Source organism: Physeter macrocephalus, chromosome 2, assembly GCF_002837175.3.
Source record: "Physeter macrocephalus isolate SW-GA chromosome 2, ASM283717v5, whole genome shotgun sequence".
Lineage (NCBI taxonomy): Eukaryota > Metazoa > Chordata > Mammalia > Artiodactyla > Physeteridae > Physeter > Physeter macrocephalus.
The window spans coordinates 111,492,190-111,512,708 of record NC_041215.1 but is presented as its reverse complement, the minus strand read 5'-3'; the positions used below and the strand labels follow the sequence as shown (position 1 = coordinate 111,512,708).

The window sequence follows — 20,519 nt, the reverse complement described above, 5'->3', positions numbered from 1 at the left end:
ACAAAAGCCTGGAAGCGCCGGCGTCCTAGCTCTCGGTTTCTGCGGAGGCCGTGTCAGAGGCCGAAACAGCTGGAGCACAGCTGGGATTGCCAGAGTGTGCGCTTGTGGGGTTAAGCGTGTGAGGGCTGTGGCGTTCCCGGGTCATCGCCAGCGTACCTCCTGCAGGTAACCGCAGGCTTCGAGGGGCGTCTCCGGCCCCTGGCTTTTGTGGGGAGGCTCTGTCAATAGCTGGAGTGGGAAAAAGGAAGGAAGCTCAGATCTTGGGTATGGTAGGGGCAACTTAGCGGCAAGTCGTGGTCGCAAGGCAGGGGAAAAAAATCCAGGTATTGGGCGTGGGAAAAGGAAATGGAGAGGAAGAAGGTGCTGGATGCCTGGATGTGGAGAAGGCCCGCTCTTAGGCAAGGGAGGACGAAAACTGGGCGGCGGACGGTTGCATGCCATGACAGACAGAAGGCCAGGTCTGCAACAGAAAGCAAAATCGGAGTGGGAGGATGCAGGGACGCGTGGAAGACGAAGTCTTGCGTTTACGGGGAAGAAAACCTGCGGCCTCGGGAGCTGGAGGACTTGGGAGTGTGCATCGACCTTGTGCGGCTGGGACTAGCGGTGCGGCGAGCTGGATGCGTCCGCCTGGGGAGCCTGAAGTGGGGCGGCGAGGGGCTTTCGCTAGGCCACCTGGTGGCGGTCGGGGGCGGAGTGGGGGTGGAGGAAACCACGCCGCCGCCGGCATCTCGAGTTCTCGGGGAGGCGTCCTTCGGCCTGCTCCTGGCGCCCGGGTTTTAAAGGTCCCGGCACCTGGGAGGGAAGGAGCGGGCGTGGAGACCTGGAAGGAGAAACCGAGCCATCTTCGGTTGCAGCCCTCTTGCACAATGGCCACAAGGACGCATGCAGGCCATGAGCCCGGTGGTCACAGCGTCCCCTAAGGACGTGCAAACCGCAAGACTAGATAACGGACGATGAACCCGGGACTCCCTACGGACGCACCCTCCAGTGTGTGCAGAGATATTTACTTTATTTGAAAGGTGCCTGCGGACCTAAAACTGCCCTTTACCCCCCCTGGGTATACTCAGCACTGTACTTTAAACCAGACAAACTGGGTTGCCTGGCCCGTGTTGAAATCAGCTAAATTCTCCTGACAGGAGTGCCTTGTACCTTATCTTTCTCTTCCCTTTTTTGATTTGTTTTAGGAGATAAACTGCACTCAGCTGAGTCTGCAAGATTGAGAGGAGTTGGGGTGATTAGAAGTTGTAAAGGTGAGAATTAGCAATTTCTCCCATTCTTTGATATGGCAATACTGCGTTTAATTGGGCTGGGAGGTCTTGGAAGTGGTCAGAGCCACTGCAAGGGAGTGAGTCAGGAATATTTCCAACAATAAATTGCACTTGCTTCCTTGTTTCTTTCAGTCTAGTCTTCTCTGCAAGAGACTTTGGTTTTTTGGGGGGTTTGCCCAGAAATTAATGTAGTTTATGAACTCAGCCCCCAAAAAAATGTGGCTAAAAATTTGGGAATAATGAAAATAAAATTAAACAGTGTGAGCAGCTCTTTTTTCTTAGACTACTTTGTATTAGCCCAGGTTTATTTTCTAGCATTGCACATGTGTGTCAGGAGATTGGAATTCAGCTGCTTTCAGAATAAATGAACTGGCTTGTTGGAAAAGGCCTTCCTTCTGAAGTCAGGGTTTGGGTGGAGACAGAAAATCTGAGGGACTAGGGTAGAAAGTGAATTCAGTGGTGTCTAATGCTCACTGCATGGAATTCAAATCTAGGAGAAATAAAATAGTGTCCTACATTGTAGTAAGTCAGGGTCTACAATAAAGCTTCACTTTTTTAGTGAAAAGATAGTAAAAATGTAATGGATAAGTAACGTGAAGAAAACATGAAATGTTTCAGTTATGCATTATGAAATATAGAAAGATTACTGCAGAAAGTGTTTGTTTCAATTGAGAAGAAATAATTAACTAAAAAACATTGTCGCTCATTATTGAAATTTCAAGTATGATGTATGACCTTTTATTAACTGTATTTGCCGTCAAAGAAAAATAGCCATCATAACCCTTGCATAATACTATGTAGGAGTATGGCCTCAGAAATGTATCAAAACTAAGATAAGTTCGCTGCCTTTTTTTGTTTTGTTTTAAATACAAGGACAGATGTGACAGTGGGATCAGCATGACTAAATCATACACTTTAAGCTGCACTTTAAATTATAAATGAGGTGGATAGACCTGGAGTCTGTCATACAGAGTGAAGTAAGTCAGAAGGAGAAAAACAAATACCGTATGCTAACACATATATATGGAATCTAAGAAAAAAAAATGTCATGAAGAGATTAGTGGTAGGACGGGAATAAAACACAGACCTACTAGAGCATGGACTTGAGGACATGGGGAGGGGGAAGGGTAAGCTGTGACGAAGTGAGAGAGTGGCAGGGACATATATGCACTACCAAATGTAAATTAGATAGCTAGTGGGAAGCTGCCGCATAGCACAGGGAGATCACCTCTGTGCTTTGTGACCATGAGAGGGGTGGGATAGGGAGGGTGGGAGGGAGGGAGACGCAAGAGGGAAGAGATATGGGAACATATGTATATGTATAACTGATTCACTTTGTTGTAAAGGAGAAACTAACACAGTATTGTAAAACAGTTATACTCCAATAAAGATGTTAAAAAAAATTTTAAAAAAAAGAGAATTTCTCGTGAAAATAAATAAATAAATAAATTATACTTGAAATTAAAAATGGGAAGTAGCTGACTCATTCACACCAGTTTGTTCACTTCTTTATTCTAGTTGAGTTCCAGATGGTTCCCCAGTAATGGTCTAGGGAACCTCCTAAATACTAATAAGCAGGATCCCAGAGTTAGAAATTGGGAAGTGAAAATGGGCCTAGGGGTTAGGAATATATCCTGGCTTGTGGTGAGGAACTGAAGCTCACAGTCTACTAATCATTACGTTTTAAAATTTAAAGACCGAATTATTTTAGCTTAACTCTTTTAAGAAATACTGTTTACAGGCCTCTTACTTCTTAATTTTTTTAGTCAGTTCTCCTGACTTCCAGTCCTCAGACATAACTTAAAAGAATAAAAGCAATCTGCAGCTATGTTGCTAGGGGGGAAAAAAAGTTTCCATTAGAGCACCATGAAAGGGAACGTTTAGCAGGCTCAGGGCCTCCTCTGCCTTTCAGGAAACATGCCTTTCTTTAAGCCTCATCCAAAGGATGTACGCCTGCCCTCTCGTGGAATCAGATTGATTTGTATCTGGCATCCTCCCACATCCCAAGAAGACACCTCTTCCTGGAATAATTCCAATCCCCTGTCCCACCCACTGGCAGCTTGTCTTTGCCCACTAACAGCCAGAAGAACAGTCCAGGAGTTGGGATACTGAGGACAGGACAGGGGCATGTCCTGGACAGTAGTCCTTCTCTATACGTACAGATTTCTCTAACTGAGAAATCACTTTGTATTCAGCGTGACATCCCCAATGTCCATTATTGTCTCTAGGAAAATATAGTTCCACCTGGAATTCTTCATCTTTCACTTTTAAACGGACTTAATTAAAGTTCCTTTAAAATGGGTCACTAGAACTTGTTGAATCTCCTCAAGGATAGTTGTTTTAACCAAAACAGCCCCTTAAAAGAGGGGAAATTGTAGCACGTATCATTCTGCTCCTCTTGAGGGCCCAGTAAAATGAGGAGTTGGATAGAGGTTTTCAAATAAACATGATATTGTGGAAAAAATCTCATTTTATAGGACAAACCAACAGTCAAGAATAATGATTACATTATTAAGGGCATGTGACAGGCTCAGGCTCCCCGACCCTCCAGCCGGATGGCCTTACGAAAGCTTTTTTTTCTTTTAGCAAAGTAGAATGGAAAAATAATTTCCATCTTACAGGGTTGTTGTGAGTGTTGATTCAGAAACCACACAAGAAGCATGTAACAATGCTTTATACAGCAAACGTATTCGATTCAAATGGTTAATGTAATTGGTATTATTAGCTTTTTATGCAGTCATGGTGTTAGGAATTGTTCTTTTAGTAGTCACCAAATTGTATTTTGTTTTTACATGGTAATGAGGCAAATGATGAGATATGTGTCTTATCATTTTTCCTCTTGAAGGTTTATTGAAGTCAAAATGTCTCAAAAAATCCAAGGCGGTTCTGTAGTAGAGATGCAAGGAGATGAAATGACACGAATCATTTGGGAGTTGATTAAAGAGAAACTTATTTTTCCCTATGTGGAATTGGACCTGCACAGGTAAATGAATCACTCTGCTGAGCAGCAAAGTCAGAAAGCATATGTGATTTCAGGGTATAAGTCGCTTTTTTACATAGATACCACTGTATCTTGTGTATAAAGCTTTTGGTAAGCTTATATTGCAAATGAACGTACAACTGGTGTGCCCCTGGTGCAGAAAGCCAAACTCTGACAGTAGGTGTTTGCAGCAAAGTAAGGGTTTATTTGCAAGGCGCCAAGAAGGGAGTGGGAGACAAGTCTTAGATCCACTCCAAATTGGTCTTTGAGTTGGGGTTGTTTTTAAACGGGAAGAACTGAGAAGCTTGTGACATTTCTGTGACATTTCTTAAATGTTAGTTTCAGTGGGTCAGGATGTGTCCTGTTTACCTTCTCTGGCCAGGTGGTTCATGGCTTGGGGGTCTGTTAGCTCATCTTGACCTGGAGAAACAACCTGAGTTTGTAGTAACTGATGATATACATTGCTACAACAGCAATTTTAGTCATTAACAATGTTGTCTATAATAGCAATTTTAGTCATCTGATTCTGGTTGATTAGTGTTAAATTAGCACAGGATTGAGGTCAAAGGGGACCAGCAAGGGGATAAAGTTTCAGATAGATTAATCATAAACTCAGTAAGGGAGTTCGATTTTAGGGGGACTGGGTTTCAAATATATATATACAAATGAATCTTCTCTTTTAATTTTAACATAATACTAGAAACACTGAACTTGTCATCAGAAGAGAAGAATTATGATGGCAACAGAGTAATTCTCAGGTCTTTCCAAGCCTCTATTTTCTGTGAGGGTTTTATTTGTAATAAATCAGTGGCCAAGAGCAGCAGGAGGTATTATTTGCAGAGAGGAAAATAATAGAGCTACATCCTTTTAATCGGTAAAGAATGTAGTTAACACAATTTTGTCCTTTCAGAAGGTTAGTGTATCTTCTGTCACTCTACTTAACTAGTCAGTGGACGCTGTTACCTTTTCATTCCTTGTCTTTTACCCTTTTCATACAATTGTAGCACAGAAAGAATTCTTGACGTTATCTAATACAACCCCGACCTTTCAGAAGTTCCCTAAACCATTTGTGTCCTGGAGATTTGGAGCCTTTGCCCTGTATTAAAAGTATTTGGGGGAAGATGTAATCAAAATAAAAAGTGATTGTACCTCAAAAAAATAAAATAAAATTTGAAATTAAAAAAAAAGTATTTGGGGGGCTTCCCTGGTGGCGCAGTGGTTGAGGGTCCGCCTGCCGATTCAGGGGACGCGGGTTTGTGCCCCGGTCCGGGAGGATCCCACATGCCGCTGAGCCTGCACCTCCGGAGCCTGTGCTCCGCAACGGGAGAGGCCACAGCGGTGAGAGGCCCGCGTACCACAAAAAAAAAAAAAAAAAAGTATTTGGGGACAGATATGAAAATCTCTATGGAATTCTTTCATTTTTTTTTTCCCCTGTGTTTTGCATACATTTGCTCATGCCCTTTGTACACTTGGACTCGGTAGAGACAGAATTTTCACAGGGGTGGAGTGGCTGAAGACTGGCAGGGTAATATGTTGAACAACACATTTCAGCCAAACTATTGGCAACTGTAAGTGTGTTTGCCTTGACCCAGAATTATTCCTCAGACTGTCCTGAGGACCTGTTATTTGCTTGGGTGTAGACATTTAATTCACATGTTGTCATTAAATGCCCTTTTTAATTATTCTAAGCCTAAGGTGTTGATAATATCTATATTGCAGCCATGAGAGGGAGGGAGCAAATATCTGCAGAGGTCCACCAAACACACAGGAAATGACACTTTAAAACATCATCCAGGGACTTCCCTGGTGGTGCAGTGGTTAGGAATCCTCCTGCCAATGCAGGGGACACGGGTTCAATCCCTGGTCCACGAAGATCCCACATGGCGTGGAGCAAATAAGCCCGTGCGCCACAGCTACTGAAGCCTGCATGCCTAGAGCCCGTGCTCGCAACGAGAGAAGCCACTGCAATGAGAAGCCCCCGCACTGCAACTAAGCGGAACTAGAGAAAGCCCAGCAAGGAAAACTCAATGCAGCCTAAATTAATTAATTAATTAATTAAAGTTAAAAAAAAAAAATCAAGTGGTTAAAGAAGCATTTTACAAACACTTTACATGACAATAGGTGAATTTGCAGAGCTCTTCCCAGTATAGTAGCTGCAAAGATGCTTTTGAGCTGCTTTAGTATAGAGGCATAAGGAGTTTTAAAGGACAGTCATTACGCCTAGAAGGCAGTCACTGGCTAAAGACTAAAGAATTTTTGGAGACTTAAACAAGTGTAAGTTGTTCCAAAATTGCTATTATTATTACATGATTGGTTCTTTTTGAGGGGAGTGGAGTGATTCATTTGTTTTATTTTCTGTCGGCTAGGCAGTAATCGAGGCCATTTATTCATTCTTTTCGCATAGAAATGTTAAAAAGAGAAGCAAAAAATCCACTAATTTGCTGGCAGGTTCTTCTGATGAAAAATGTTTCCTACGAACATAAATACTGCTGACCACACTGCTTGTTTGGGTTAGGAGTAGACATTTATAGATATTGAGCACTCCCTAAACCATAAGATAAGAAAGTCAGTGGCTTTGTAAGTGTCGATGAAAAAAATTAACCAATAATCGATCTAAGAAAGAAATGGAAAATTTTAATTCATGCCAACTTGAGGATTATAACCCAGGAGACAGTCTTTCAGAAAGCTCTGAGGACTGTTCTGCCCGCTAGAGGTCAAAGAGCAGTTAAGGAAGTTTTTGAGTAAAGGGTTGTACTTCAAATGATGTATTGACAGTTTACACACAATCCACATCTGTGCATACAAAGCAAGTAGTGGGTCATCATGACCCCTTACAAGACTAAGAAGGAAGGATATCTCCTAAGGAGGTCTGGTTAATGCAAATGCACGATACACCCTCAAGGGGAGGGAGGAAGCCAAAACAGTCAAAGCAGTTTGGCATTATTTTTATTTGGAAATACATTGTAAGATTGGATTCCCTTTTGCATTTCCATCACAAGTTGGGATATCTAAGGAAAGGAAAATACAGGAACTGAAGCAAGAAATCTAGAGGCTTAATGGTTCAGCAAGTTTTGAAAGCTGAAAAAATTTGGAAAACTTTTAAAGCCTTGGAGAACAAAGTAAACTGTTCATTACTGTTTTGTTTTTCCTGCTTTTGGCAAACTATTATATACTTTAAATAAAGCTTTACAGTCTTTTTCTATACTTCATGGACAACCAGCATTCTTTCCTGCTCTGAATAAACCTGCAGTCTGGGTGTTGGTGTGTTTTAAGCTATAATTCACTGGGGTATATAAAACCACTGCTGGATTCCATTACTTATTCTCTAAACTGCAGGCTTGTTTCCAGAAGAAAGAGATTCGCCCAAGATTTAGGGGAAGGTTCTTCATATGACTAATTGTCATTAATGAAGGGGTCATTAGCTTTTTTTTGGCAGTGTCCGTCTCATCTGTAACTCCAACACTTCAATGCCAAAATACTAGAAACCCTTTAAACCCTCTGACCCCTTTATTTTTAGAGCACAATATTTACTAAGGGAAAATTAATGTTTGGGCTTGCATTCTTATGTTAATCGTGCAGAAGGCAGTCTGCAGAAAGGTTGCTGGTGTGCTATTATTGCCTCTATGGTGAAGAGCAGGCAGCAGGGCAGAGCGCAGTGGTTTCCATTTAGTTTCCTTCTAGCCAGCTTCCCACAACATGGGGAGGCATGCGTGGCCTAGCAGTCCAGCCTTGGTGCTTTTTTTTAGTTGGCAGCCGTCTTCTGTGTCTAGGATACACTAATGCTAAAACTTGGCAGATTTGGGTACATATGGAGTCTTCACTTTCTGGAGGGCAGGCCCTGCATGCCATCACCATGCACAGAGTGGTGCGTGGGGGTAGACTAGGAGTACGCTCAATCTCCTGTCGGTTTGCCTGGAAAGTTACGCCTACAATTTTTACCTCCCAGCTATGATTTAGGCATAGAGAATCGTGATGCCACCAATGACCAGGTCACCAAGGATGCTGCAGAAGCTATAAAGAAGTACAACGTTGGTGTCAAGTGTGCCACCATCACCCCCGATGAGAAGAGGGTGGAGGAGTTCAAGTTGAAACAAATGTGGAAATCACCAAATGGCACCATCCGAAATATTCTGGGTGGCACTGTGTTCAGAGAAGCTATTATCTGCAAAAATATCCCCCGGCTTGTGAGTGGATGGGTAAAACCCATCATCATAGGTCGTCATGCTTATGGCGATCAAGTAAGTGGTGTTGGCATAACTTGATTTTCCATATTCTTTTTTCACGGGCTTTGACTGCCCAGCAGTTCTGATTTATGTGTGCTTTATTCTTATCTTTATTTTATCTTATCTACTGCCATTAAGTGAGGTACAGAATTGAGAAATGAATGTATACATTTAGATAAAAGTAAATACAGATAAACTTACAGATAGGTACCTGTCTCAACACAAATGATTTTTTTCAGGCATGTTTTTTTCTTCCTTTTTATTAGATTAAACCATATGATGTAGACATTTTTATTTAGATAATTTCCTGTGGTTTGGCCAAATCAGTGGTTCAGCCAAACCCTGTGGCTGTACAGTAAGGTCCCTTTACAGATTTTTTGGCGTTTCTTTTATTTTGCTTCGCGGTTTAAAAAAATTTTGTTTGTTTTAATTCCAGTGCCTGAGTCCCACCCTACACCAGCTAAATCTGAATTCCATGGCATCTTAAAGTTCCCCTGGTGATTCTAATGTGCAGACAGAGTTGAGAACCACCAAAGATTATATTAAACATGATCGTTTCATGCATAAAAGGAAAAACTGACCCAGTAGTTGAAAACAGTCTCTTTAAAACATTCCCTTCCTGCTTGGGAAAAAAAAAAGTACCGTTTCTGTACTTCTATACAAGTAGGCTTGTTGCCAAATTAAACAAAAATTGCCAGCTAAACAAAATAAAAGTTATGTGTCGAAACTGAAGTTTTAGACTTTCATAGAAAACAGCTTATGTCTTAAAAGAGCCTTAAAAACAAGACTCCCTGATGCTGACACCCAGAGGCTTTGATGTAACCGTCCTTAAAAATAGTATGGGTAGAGCAGACCACTCTCCGTTCCTGGGGGCAGGGTCACCAGGTCAGTCCTTGAGGGGTAGTTCACTTTGTTCTACCGTGTGGCTCAGACTATCCCTTCATCCTGGCCAGTCCCTTCACAGATACCTCTCAGAGGCCCAGGAGAGGGGATGTAGATGGGAGTGCTACAAGCTCACTAATCCTGGGAACACCACTCTTAAGTTCTTACGAGTTCAATGATGTCCTTTTCCTTTCTTTTTTTTTTTTTTTTTAATTATTATTTTGGCATCAATCACCTGGAAGAATGGTCATTCTATTTATTAAAGTCTAGATTGAAAATTCCAAACTTCTAGAAAGCGTTTATTGTACTTTGGTGCCTCGGTTTCTGCCTTTTGAGAAATGGGACTCAATTACTACCCATAGTGAAGGACTTTATATGTCAGAAATATTCTGCATAGAGTAGATATTTAATCTGTATCGTTATCTGACAGCTTTTCTACCAGCTGTCATTAGTATTATTCTACACAAATGTAGACAAATAGGTTTGGCTGGCATCGGCTGGTACCTGACTCTGAAAGTATTCTAATCTAAGCCATTGAAGAAGATACAAGGCAGCAAAGATTGACATAAGCCTAGTGTGGGCTGGGACATTTTCCATACCCATGACAAAGGTAGCTGTACTCCACAGGCCCTTTCCTAAGGGTCGTCAGCCTGTTGCAGCTGCTTTCAGAATGATTGCTTCATGTGGACAGGTCCTGGGCTGGGCATTATTAGTAGCAGTGATTACCATGAAGAGATGGAGTCCTGAAGGTCCAAGGACCAGATCCCAAGTCTTTTGACCCTAGATGCATTATTTCCACTACATCACAGTTCCTCCCTTTTAAGATTGATGGAAGAATCAAATGAGGTAATAAGGGATACAAGTTAATCACTTAAAGTATGTCATGTAGTGAGAACCAGGCCTTAGCATTCTCCTCATCATCTTCAGTGCCACAGCTAGTATATTATCTCCCTACAGGAAGACTTCCTTGACCTCCAGGTTATAGTCATTCCTCTTCCTCTGTCTTCCAATAGCATTTTTTTTATCTGTGCCCCCTTTTGACATTTGAAAGCTCTAATGTTACTTCTTTTGTATGTCTTTGTTAGGTCGTTAAGCTTCATAAGGGGAAATACTTTGTTATTCTCTCTCATACCCATATCTGTACTCAGAAAACTGCCCCATGCATGGTAGGCACCTGGTAAATATTGATTTCTAATGTATACTACGACTAACTAGCTAGGACAGTTTTGGGTTTTTGGGGGGGGGGGGTTGTTTTTTTAATATACCTTTTTTCCTCCATACAGTACAGAGCAACTGACTTTGTTGTCCCGGGGCCTGGAAAAGTAGAGATATCCTACACGCCAAGCGATGGATCCCCCAAAACGACATACCTGGTACATAACTTTACAGGTATGTGTAAATCCACCATGAGCTACATCTTTCATTTTTTTTAGCAGATCATTTAGACAGCGTTATTACTGGTTTTTTAAAGTTCTGTGAAAATTGTGTGGCTGCCTAAAAATACAATCTGAATCTACAGCATTTCCGTAGGACTCAAAATCAATGCCATGGCTTCCTGTGGCATTGCTAAAGGCATAAAAAGAACTAGCCACTTAATTGGAAATGCATATAGATAATTGGAAATGCAAGTAGATAATTATGCATCTCTCTTAAAACATGGAGGGAAGGTTGACAGGAGTCTGTTGTGCACAAGTTAAACATTAATAGCCCCAAATCGCCTGTCATGTAATCCTACCCTTTGGCTCTGGTAGGGTTTGTATTTGAAAATGGCTGCATTATTTATTTGCTGAAGTTTTCTTCTTGTCCTTCTGAGTATTTGTTCTGTGAAAGTGGAATGTTTGGGTTTTTTGCCTCTTCTTTCCCCGCATCCTGCTGCTTCTAAGGTCAATTATGGCAAATCCCTCCCAAAAGCTGTTGAAAGAACAGAGGACCCTCTTTCTCCACTGTTAAGGTTGTTAAAAGCACTCACACAGGCTTCCCTGGTGGCGCAGTGGTTGCGCGTCCGCCTGCCGATGCAGGGGAACCGAGTTCGCGCCCCGGTCCGGGAGGATCCCACATGCCGCGGAGCAGCTGGGCCCGTGAGCCATGGCCGCTGAGCCTGCGCGTCCGGAGCCTGTGCTCCGCAACGGGAGAGGCCACAGCAGAGGGAGGCCCGCATACCACAAAAAAAAAAAAAGCACTCACACAAACAAAACCTCAAAACTTACCTAGCTGTTGTTTTCCTTGCCTCCTCTAAGTCATATCATTTTAATGGAATCTAGTTCTGTCAGTTTCAGCAGCTCTAACATCCTCAGCCCAAGCTGGAACTGGGCAGTGGCACAGATTCAAGTTCTAGCTTTCAGTAATAACAAAGTTCAAACATAAGAGCTGTGGGGGCTTCCCTGGTGGCGCAGTGGTTGAGAATCCGCCTGCCGATGCAGGGGACACGGGTTCGTGCCCCGATCCGGGAAGATCCCGTATGCCGTGGAGCAGCCAGGCCAGTGAGCCATGGCCGCTGAGCCTGCGCGTCTGAGGCTCCGCAACGGGAGAGGCCACAACAGTGAGGCCCGCGTACCACAAAAAAAAAAAAAAAACACGTAAGAGCTGTGAAACACCAGTGATTACATGGAGCGTAATTATTTCTACCAATGAGAGAATGAACTTTCAGTATCCACCAGGAAATTAGAAGAATTTTCATCCAGTATTTGAAATGCAAAGTTTTCTCAGTAGCTAAGGATTGAGTTCACACTTAGAGTTTGAAAAACATGCTTGAAATTTTTAAAGTATGAAAAGAGAGTTTAAAAATTATTCACCTCTTGAGTGTATTTCTGGTTCGTTTCCGTAGCTTTTGGTATTTCAAGAACTTTAGGATCCTAAAGACCATGTTTTTCTCATTTATATTGCCCTTTCAGAACAAGTTAGAATGTCCTTACCTAGAACTGACTTTCCTCCGATTATGTGTCTCAGGAACTCATGGAATATTGAAGTTTGAAGCCTGGACTCAGACATGAGAGCTGGGAATTGGGTGTTTTGGGGGTGGTGGGTGTATATAGACTTGTTACAACTATACCCTGTTTACCTTTCTTTTTTCCCTGATTGTTGTCCCCCCACAGAGCGTGGTGGTGTTGCCATGGGGATGTACAATCAAGATAAGGCAATCGAAGATTTTGCACACAGCTCTTTCCTGATGGCTCTGTCTAAGAATTGGCCTTTGTATCTGAGCACCAAAAACACTATTCTAAAGAAATATGATGGACGTTTTAAAGACATCTTTCAGGAGATATATGACAAGTAACTACAGTTCTTTTTCTTCTTTTTTGTCACATAAGCTGGCATTTATAATATAGAATTTGTATGCTTATCCCTTTGATTGTGGGACAAATTGAGTGAAAACCATCACTGTCCCATTCAGATAAGGACAAAACTGAGATTTAACAGGAGTGAAACGAAACTCTTGAATTGCTTTTAGAAGGGAAATGTGTTCTCAGATAAAGGCCCCACGTTTATTTTCTTCAGGGCCAGAGTTATTTAATGTGTGAGTAAAGGTACCCTGTTAGTGATAGAAAGTTCTGATTTTTCATGGATGTGAGTTTGAGTTTGGGCCCATTTCCATTCTTTCTGAAGCCCACTGTTATGATTTAAAACTCTGCTTTTGGGAATTCCCTGGTGGTCCAGTGGTTAGGACTCCACGCTTTTACTGCCGAGGGCATGGGTTCAATCCTTGGTCCAGGGAATTAAGATCCCATAAGCCGTGGGCCAAAAAGTTTAAATTAATTAATTGATTGATTGATAGATTTTATTAAAAATAAGTAAATAAAATAAAACTCTGCCCTAGTGGAGTCATTTGAACGTAAGTCTACATTTAACAACTTTGAGTTCAACAATACCTGAGCACTTGTTGACTTTTAAGATGACATCCCTCCCTTTTAGATACAAGCATCCAGGCCATGGCTAGGATTTTAGGTATCTTTCCTGAGACATTTTAATTCCTCCTTCTACTACCTATCTATATCAAACCTAGAAGCAGTCCTAGTTTCCTGAATGATATTGAGCAGTAAAGTAGTCTTTTTCTCCCCGATTACATTCTTAAAGTAAACTGAATCTCATAAGTGGTGTATTGAAAACTACTGTAAAAGTAGTACTTGGAACACTCCACTGTCTTGCTTAATTCTCACATCTCTGCAGAGTGGATGAAATCACCCTTATAGAAGGGGAAATTGGGGTTTCGCAACTAGAAAATGAGTGGGCAGAGATTTGAGCTCATGTCTGTCTGGTTCCCAAATTTGTGTTGCTTCAACTAAAATGTGCTGCTTCCAACCCCACCCCGACTCCTTTGGAGAGGCACATGGTATCCCAACAAAACCAGTTTCCTTTGTCTGTTGTTCTCTTTTCTTTCTTGTTTCTTAGGCAGTACAAATCTCAGTTTGAAGCTCAGAATATCTGGTATGAGCACAGGCTCATCGATGACATGGTGGCCCAAGCTATGAAATCAGAAGGAGGCTTCATCTGGGCCTGTAAAAACTATGATGGGGATGTGCAGTCGGACTCTGTGGCCCAAGGTAAGGAGCTGGAGAACCAAGTGGAGGTGGGCTTGGCCTGCAGCAGACAGGTCGTGCCCTGCTAGCACTCTGGTGCAGAAAGGGGGATTCTGTAGCCCTTTGCTGCTAAAAGTCATGAGATGTTAACACCGCAAGGCATCCAGGTCCATCTTCTCAGCTGACAGATGAGGAGATTAAGCTCAGACTGGGTAGGCGACTTCTGGCAGGGACGCACAGGAAATAACTTGTGGGTTGAGACTCCCGGCTCCAGCCTCAGAGGCTGACATAGCTTATGTCTCAGCCCTTTCCCCACTTGAAGCTTCCCTGCCTCCAATGGTAGCCCAGTGGCCCGATCTGAAAACCACTCCCCACCCTTATCTGCCTTCTGATGAGAACGTAAAAAGCCAGGGGACTCGGGCAAAGAGGGCCCAGGGTTGTCTCCTAAGCGAGGGGCCCCCCTCCGAGAGCCCATTCATCTGGAGACTGTTACAAATCATGCCCCTTTTGCCAGCCTTGACGGCTCTTCTGTCACCATGTAAGACACATGTGTTTACTGCTTAGCTTGAAACACACAGAATTGAGCAAAGAAGCCCCGGGCTATTCACAGGAATTCCAGGAACCAGAAGCTTCATGCCAGAGATAAGGACCAAATGAGCAAAAATGCTCCGTTCCCTGATTTCCTCGGCACCAAGTTGCCCTCCACCTTCAGTTACTCAGGGTAGCTGTGTAAACTGAATTTCCCCCGATGAATGTTTGTGGTAGCTTTAATTATGTTTGCTTTTCCCCAGGAAGTACTACTTTTTCTTTCTCTTATGAAAAGTTAATCATCTCCTATCAGTTTGAAAATCAGTAAATCCGCCTGGCTAAAGGTAACTTTTATGTCAGATAAATGAAGTTACCCAGTTCTCCTTCTTTACCCTCCTTCTGTTTCTCTTACGTCCTCACAATCATTTATATTGAATGCAGCAGAGGAAGGAGTGTTGCTTTGTGGTGATTCTGTGGTGCGTAAAAAAGCTTCCTGGTAATCAGAGTTCTTAGAAAGGGACCCAAATCATTCCATCATTTCTAAATGTCCTCATGGCAACAAGAAGAGGGTATCTGGGGCTTCCCTGGTGGCGCAGTGGTTGAGAGTCCGCCTGCCGATGCAGGGGACACGGGTTCGTGCCCCAGTCTGGAAAGATCCCACGTGCCGCGGAACGGGTGGACGGACCTGTGAGCCATGGCCACTGAGCCTGTGCGTCCGGAGCCTGTGCTCCGCAACGGGAGAGGCCACAACAGCGAGAGGCCCGCGTACCACAAAAAAAAAAAAAAAAAAAAAAAAAAGGGTATCTGGAGGGATATCTCCAATGTAATTGGAGATAGTTACGGAGGTTCGTTCAAAGGACTTCAAAATAGGAATGTGGAATTGCAGTGTCCAGCAGTGCACCAATAAGATACCTGGAACCAAGGCTCTGTGTCTGAGCAGCGCCTGTAGATAAAGATGACCTCAACGTAGCTAAACAGATTAAAAGGCAGCCGAGCTGTTCTTAGGTTCATCTTCTCTAGAGGCATGAACTACTTTGGACTCACACCAAACATTTTATTTCTGTCCTCAGTTTTGATAGTGGTACCAACTAGTGTCTCCTAATATAAATAGATAGTCACATTCACCGTGGATATAGCCCTAAACGTCTCCAATCAATGAATATTTGAGACTTTACTAAAGCCTCATACCAGCACAGTGATAGGAAAAGAGCTGCTAATTCAGCACAGAAATTGCCATTGTACTCAAAGATGAGTTTTAAAAGGGTTTATTTACTTACTCTCAAGCAAAGTAGCAGCCTATTATAAATTTGCATTAACTCCACAGGTGTTATTGGGAGGTAGCAAAAATGGAGAAAAGTGTTCTTTGAATTCGAGTGTAAAAAAAGAAAAAAGAAGAAAAGAAGAAAAATCAATTCTGTGGACTTAAAAGTTGTAATGTGGTTCTCTGAATAGGAAACCACAGAATAGAGTCGTTCTGGGGAGGCTGTGAAAGAGAGCAGGGGCAAGTGGGAGGTGTTTGGATCCATCCCATTCTGTGTTTTTGTTTTTAATTTATTTATTTTATTTATTTATTTTTGGCTGTGTTGGGTCTTTGTTGCTGCGTGCAGGCTTTCTCTAGCTGTGGTGAGCGGGGGCTGCTCTTCATTGCGGTGCGCGGGCTTCTCATTGCGGTGGCTTCTCTTGTTGCGGAGCACGGGCTCTAGGTGCACGGGCTTCAGGAGCTGTGGCTCACGAGCTTAGTTGCTCCGCAGCATGTGGGTCTTCCCGGACCAGGGCTTGAACCCGTGTGCCCTGCATCGGCAGGCGGAGTCTTAACCACTGTGCCACCAGGGAAGCCGCATCCCATTCTGTTTTTAATCAGCTTTCTCTTCCCAGTCCCACATGAGCCTGTGAGCAGCTTGATGGCAGGAGACAACTCATTAATCTTTATTTTCCTGGAACAGCAGAGTATCTGCACATAAGCATGACAGTAATATATTGAGCTCTTACTCTGTGGCGGGTACTAGTCTAAGGAATAGGAATATGTATTCTCTTCATATATATGCACGAACATATGCATATTCATCTAATTCTCACAACAACCCTATGAAGTAGGTGTTTCTACTATTTCCATTTTACAGGTAAGAAAACTGAGCCACAGTAATTAGGGAGTTGCGGAACTAGGGTGGAATGCAGGCAGTCAGACCATGAGTTCATCATGGAGCAGGTGCCTCTGAGGGAGATAAGTGAAGAAAAAGCACAGCCTTTTCTGAAAGGCAGAGGAATTATTGGTGACTCTATGTGCTCATGTTTATTTTGCTCACTGAGACCTTTCAAGACGAAGTCATTTTCTCTCATCTTTGGGAGACCCAGTGCTCTTCATGCAGTTGAATCCCATACTTCATGTTCTGCCACTCATAGGTTATGGCTCTCTTGGCATGATGACCAGTGTGCTGGTTTGTCCAGATGGCAAGACAGTAGAAGCAGAGGCTGCCCACGGGACTGTAACACGTCACTACCGAATGTACCAGAAAGGACAGGAGACATCCACCAATCCCATTGGTAAGACAGTATTTGCTGCTACATTGATTTCCAACCAGAATAGAAATCTCCAAAGGGGCTCAGACGTGTTCCTTTGGCTGCCCAATGCCTCGTGTATAAAATCATCACCAAACAGCTGATTTGCTTTACTCCTATGGACTGTTTTAGTATGTTTCTTAAAATATACACAATATATGCTTTTCCAGTTTGTGGGAGAATATTCATTACAGAGAAGAATGTTATCAACAAGCATTTTCCTTTTCCTCTGCTGCAGTGAAATGTCACATGTAGCTAAGAATCTAAAGCCACATTGTTAGGTCCTTTTAACTAGGTTTTAGGGATAGCACTTTAAAACAGATTATAGCCTGGAAAGAGGAGAAGAGACCAATATAGACAAGAGGTAGAAGAGATTGTGACCTTTTCCAAATTTGTAAATGCCTTAAGCGTCATGTATTCCTACCCTGAATATGTGCTTTCTTAAAGGTCTAACAAAATCCAAAACATTTCCTCTACAAAAATGCAGGTTTTTTTTAAAAGTTTCAATTTGGTAAAATGTTTCCAACTTTCCTAAAACTTACAGCTCATGCAGATATCATCCAATGAAGTCAGTTACCTAAACAAACAAACAAACAAAATGTTCTATTTTGGGGAACTGAGGCACTTGGGAATATTTCTAACCAGTGTGATTGAAGTGTGCTTTTTTTTTTTCTCCCTCTCTTTTAGCTTCCATTTTTGCCTGGACCAGAGGCTTAGCCCATAGAGCTAAACTTGATAACAATAAAGACCTCAGCTTCTTTGCAAAGGTTTTGGAAGAAGTCTGTATTGAGACCATTGAGGCTGGCTTCATGACCAAGGACTTGGCTGCTTGTATTAAAGGGTTACCCAAGTAAGTATAAGATGCCTCAAACTCTGTGGTCAAATTACCATTTATCCTCACTGGACTCAAAATATCAAGTGCTTTTTGGAGTTGCATGAATTAGTATTTCTCATCTGGTTCAGGAGTCAGCAGACATCTGTAAATTGTCAGATAATAAACATTTCAGGCTTTGTGGAACATACGACAATTATTGAACTTTGCCTCCATGGCAGGAAAACAGTCAGTGGTGACACAAAAGCTAATGGGTGTGGCAGTGTTCCAATCAAACCCTGTGTACAGAACTGGGCTGCAGCCCAGACTGGGTTCATGGGCCAAGCTGTAGTTTGCTCACCCCTGATCTAGTTACAATCATGTGGGTGGCAAGATTCTGCCTAATTTAACAAGAAAATTATAGGCATTTAGAAACAAAGGGACCCCCAAGACTATTTTATTCCACCTCTTTATTTTCTTCAACTTACAGTAAGAAAAGTAAGCAGTGCAGGTGTAAGATGTCCGGTTTATCATAGTCCCTTCCTTAAGTATCTGTAACCAGCAGTCAGATATTTGAGGGCCCGTGTATCGCCCAGGACTTTTTTGAGAACATGGTAGCCTGTATCCCAGCTGGATCAGCTGCTGATCAGAGATTCCTCCCTCAATCAAAGTTGGCTACTATGACTCACATCAAGAAACAATACTAAAATTTAACACCAATCCCATGTCCCATCCATGTGTCCTCAGAGATCTCTGTTAGGGTCAGTATACCTCAGTAATGGGGATACACTCCATCACTACATCTTTCTTATCTTAAATTTCCAGCAAGAATACAGTGTTTGAAATGTTCCTATGGGTGTGTTACTTCCAAGCCGATTTGAATAGGCACCTATTAGCAGGATTAGATAGCCAGTCCATTGTCTTTTGCTTTTTAAGTAAGACAAAGTTAGAAATAAGAGCACTAAAGCTTTTCGTTTTTTTTTAATGTGAAAAGAAGTGATGAAATGGTCTTTATTTTCAGGTTATAAATTATATATCTATAAAATTCAAACAATTGAACAAAAAAAGGCTAAGGTAGCTGGATACTTGATAAATAAGCAACAACAAAGTAGCTTTTCCTTACGCCACCAACAAATAAAAATGGAAATGGAAGAACCATCACATTCACAGTGGGAGCAAAACTATTTTTTTTGAAATATTTGAAAAACATATTTGAAATATTCTATTTATGATAGCATCAAAAAGAATAAAATACTTAGGAATAAATTTTTTACAAAAGGTTTTTTTTGAGGATGTGACATTTTGTGGGGATATGAGTAAAAGCATGACGGTACCTGGATATGTACTGTTATTTTTAAGAATAAGGAATAAGAAGTGGGATGATTTCAGTGTCCCAGGCATTAGTCTGAATGAAGCTCTGGGGCAGTTTCACCCTCAAAGCTACATGGCCAGGAACCTCCTGTGTGTGTGTGGCCCAGCCTCTGCTCCGACTGCCTGTAACCTGGGTTAGCCCCTTGAACCTTGAATGCAGTCATCGGCCATAAACTTACAGCTTGTTCACATTAATCAGTTTTCTTCTAGAAATAAATAGAATGTCACTTTAAGTAGCATGTCTAGGACTTTTCCTCTACCTGCCACCAGATCAAAGACAAACTAAATTTCCTTCTTTTCTTTTTCCTCTGCTATTAGTGTGAAGCGTTCTGACTACTTGAATACATTTGAGTTCATGGATAAACTCGGAGAAAACTTGAAGTCAAAACTAGCTCAGGCCAGACTTTAAGGTCATCCCTTGTCTTTGGAGGATGTGTGTTTTTGGTAACTAGGTCCACTGGTTTACATTTTTCTCTATGACACTCAAGAGTAAAGGAAAAATCAATTCTGTAATTTGTTTAGAAGCCAGAGTTTATCTTTTCTATAAGTTTACAGCCTTTTTCTTATCGATACAGTTATGCCACCTTTGTGAACGTGGCAGGGGACTTTTTTTTAATTTTATTTTACTTTCTACTAATAGCCTAGGAATTACTTTTAGTGTCCATTTGTACTCACTGTCACTTTTCTTCATGTTCTGATATAAATGACCAAAATGAAGAGTGCTTGAAAGGGTAAACTATAGCCACGGTACTATTCCCTAAAATTGTATAAAGTAGAAATTCGTTCCCTCTCCTACTTTCCATGGCCTGTGGCACTGGGTGGTTTTGATTTAACAGATGTCCCATTATGTGAGGTAGAAGCTGTATGTTAAACTTGCACATGATTTGGAATGAAAAGCATGGCTGTAACTAAAAGGTGTTGAAGACACAGTCATCCTTGTAAAGAGCTCTAGCTGAATGTTTCAAAAATACTACATATTTTTGAGCTCACTGGAGAATCCAGAATAAATACTAACTAGGGGTTTGTCCTCTGTATTTGTCTCCTCCTCCTCGCCTTGCGTGGCCTAAGTATTATGCTACCCTGAACAGCATATTTCATCCACGTGCAATACTACAAGCTGCACCTTTCTTGGACTTCTGCTGACCTGTTTTATTTCCTTTATATAAATGTGATTTTTCAGAAGTTGATTGTAAACACTATTATAGTCCTGTTCTTAATCTAAACTATCAATTTTAATTAAAATTAAATGCTAATGACTAGTCTTCTGAGTTTTTATTTATCAAGTATACTTCAGTTGCCAGGCTAGGTCCTAGCCATAGGAATTTGATTTTTTTTTTTTTTTTTTTTTTAGGAATTTGATTTTAAAAAGTCTCTGTCCTCAAGGAG

At 41.9% G+C, this 20,519-nt stretch overlaps 1 protein-coding gene across 2 annotated transcripts; it reads left to right on the top strand.

The window, feature by feature from the left end:
- The first annotated feature begins 2 nt into the window (after nt 1–2).
- On the top strand, nt 3–20,379 carry IDH1 (isocitrate dehydrogenase (NADP(+)) 1). Of its 2 annotated transcripts, XM_007117708.4 has the most exons (10): nt 3–165; nt 1,185–1,250; nt 4,114–4,251; nt 8,195–8,486; nt 10,637–10,742; nt 12,446–12,623; nt 13,740–13,891; nt 16,796–16,936; nt 17,639–17,801; nt 19,452–20,379. In XM_007117708.4, exons 3-10 carry the CDS (start codon nt 4,130–4,132, stop codon nt 19,540–19,542), a joined length of 1,245 nt encoding a protein of 414 aa, XP_007117770.1. In that variant the 5' UTR covers nt 3–165; nt 1,185–1,250; nt 4,114–4,129; the 3' UTR covers nt 19,543–20,379. The 2 variants fall into 2 exon arrangements, with proteins under 2 accessions (XP_007117770.1, XP_007117771.1); XM_007117709.4 differs by lacking the exon at nt 4,114–4,251 and having other exon boundaries at nt 4–165.
- The last annotated feature ends 140 nt before the right edge of the window (nt 20,380–20,519 follow it).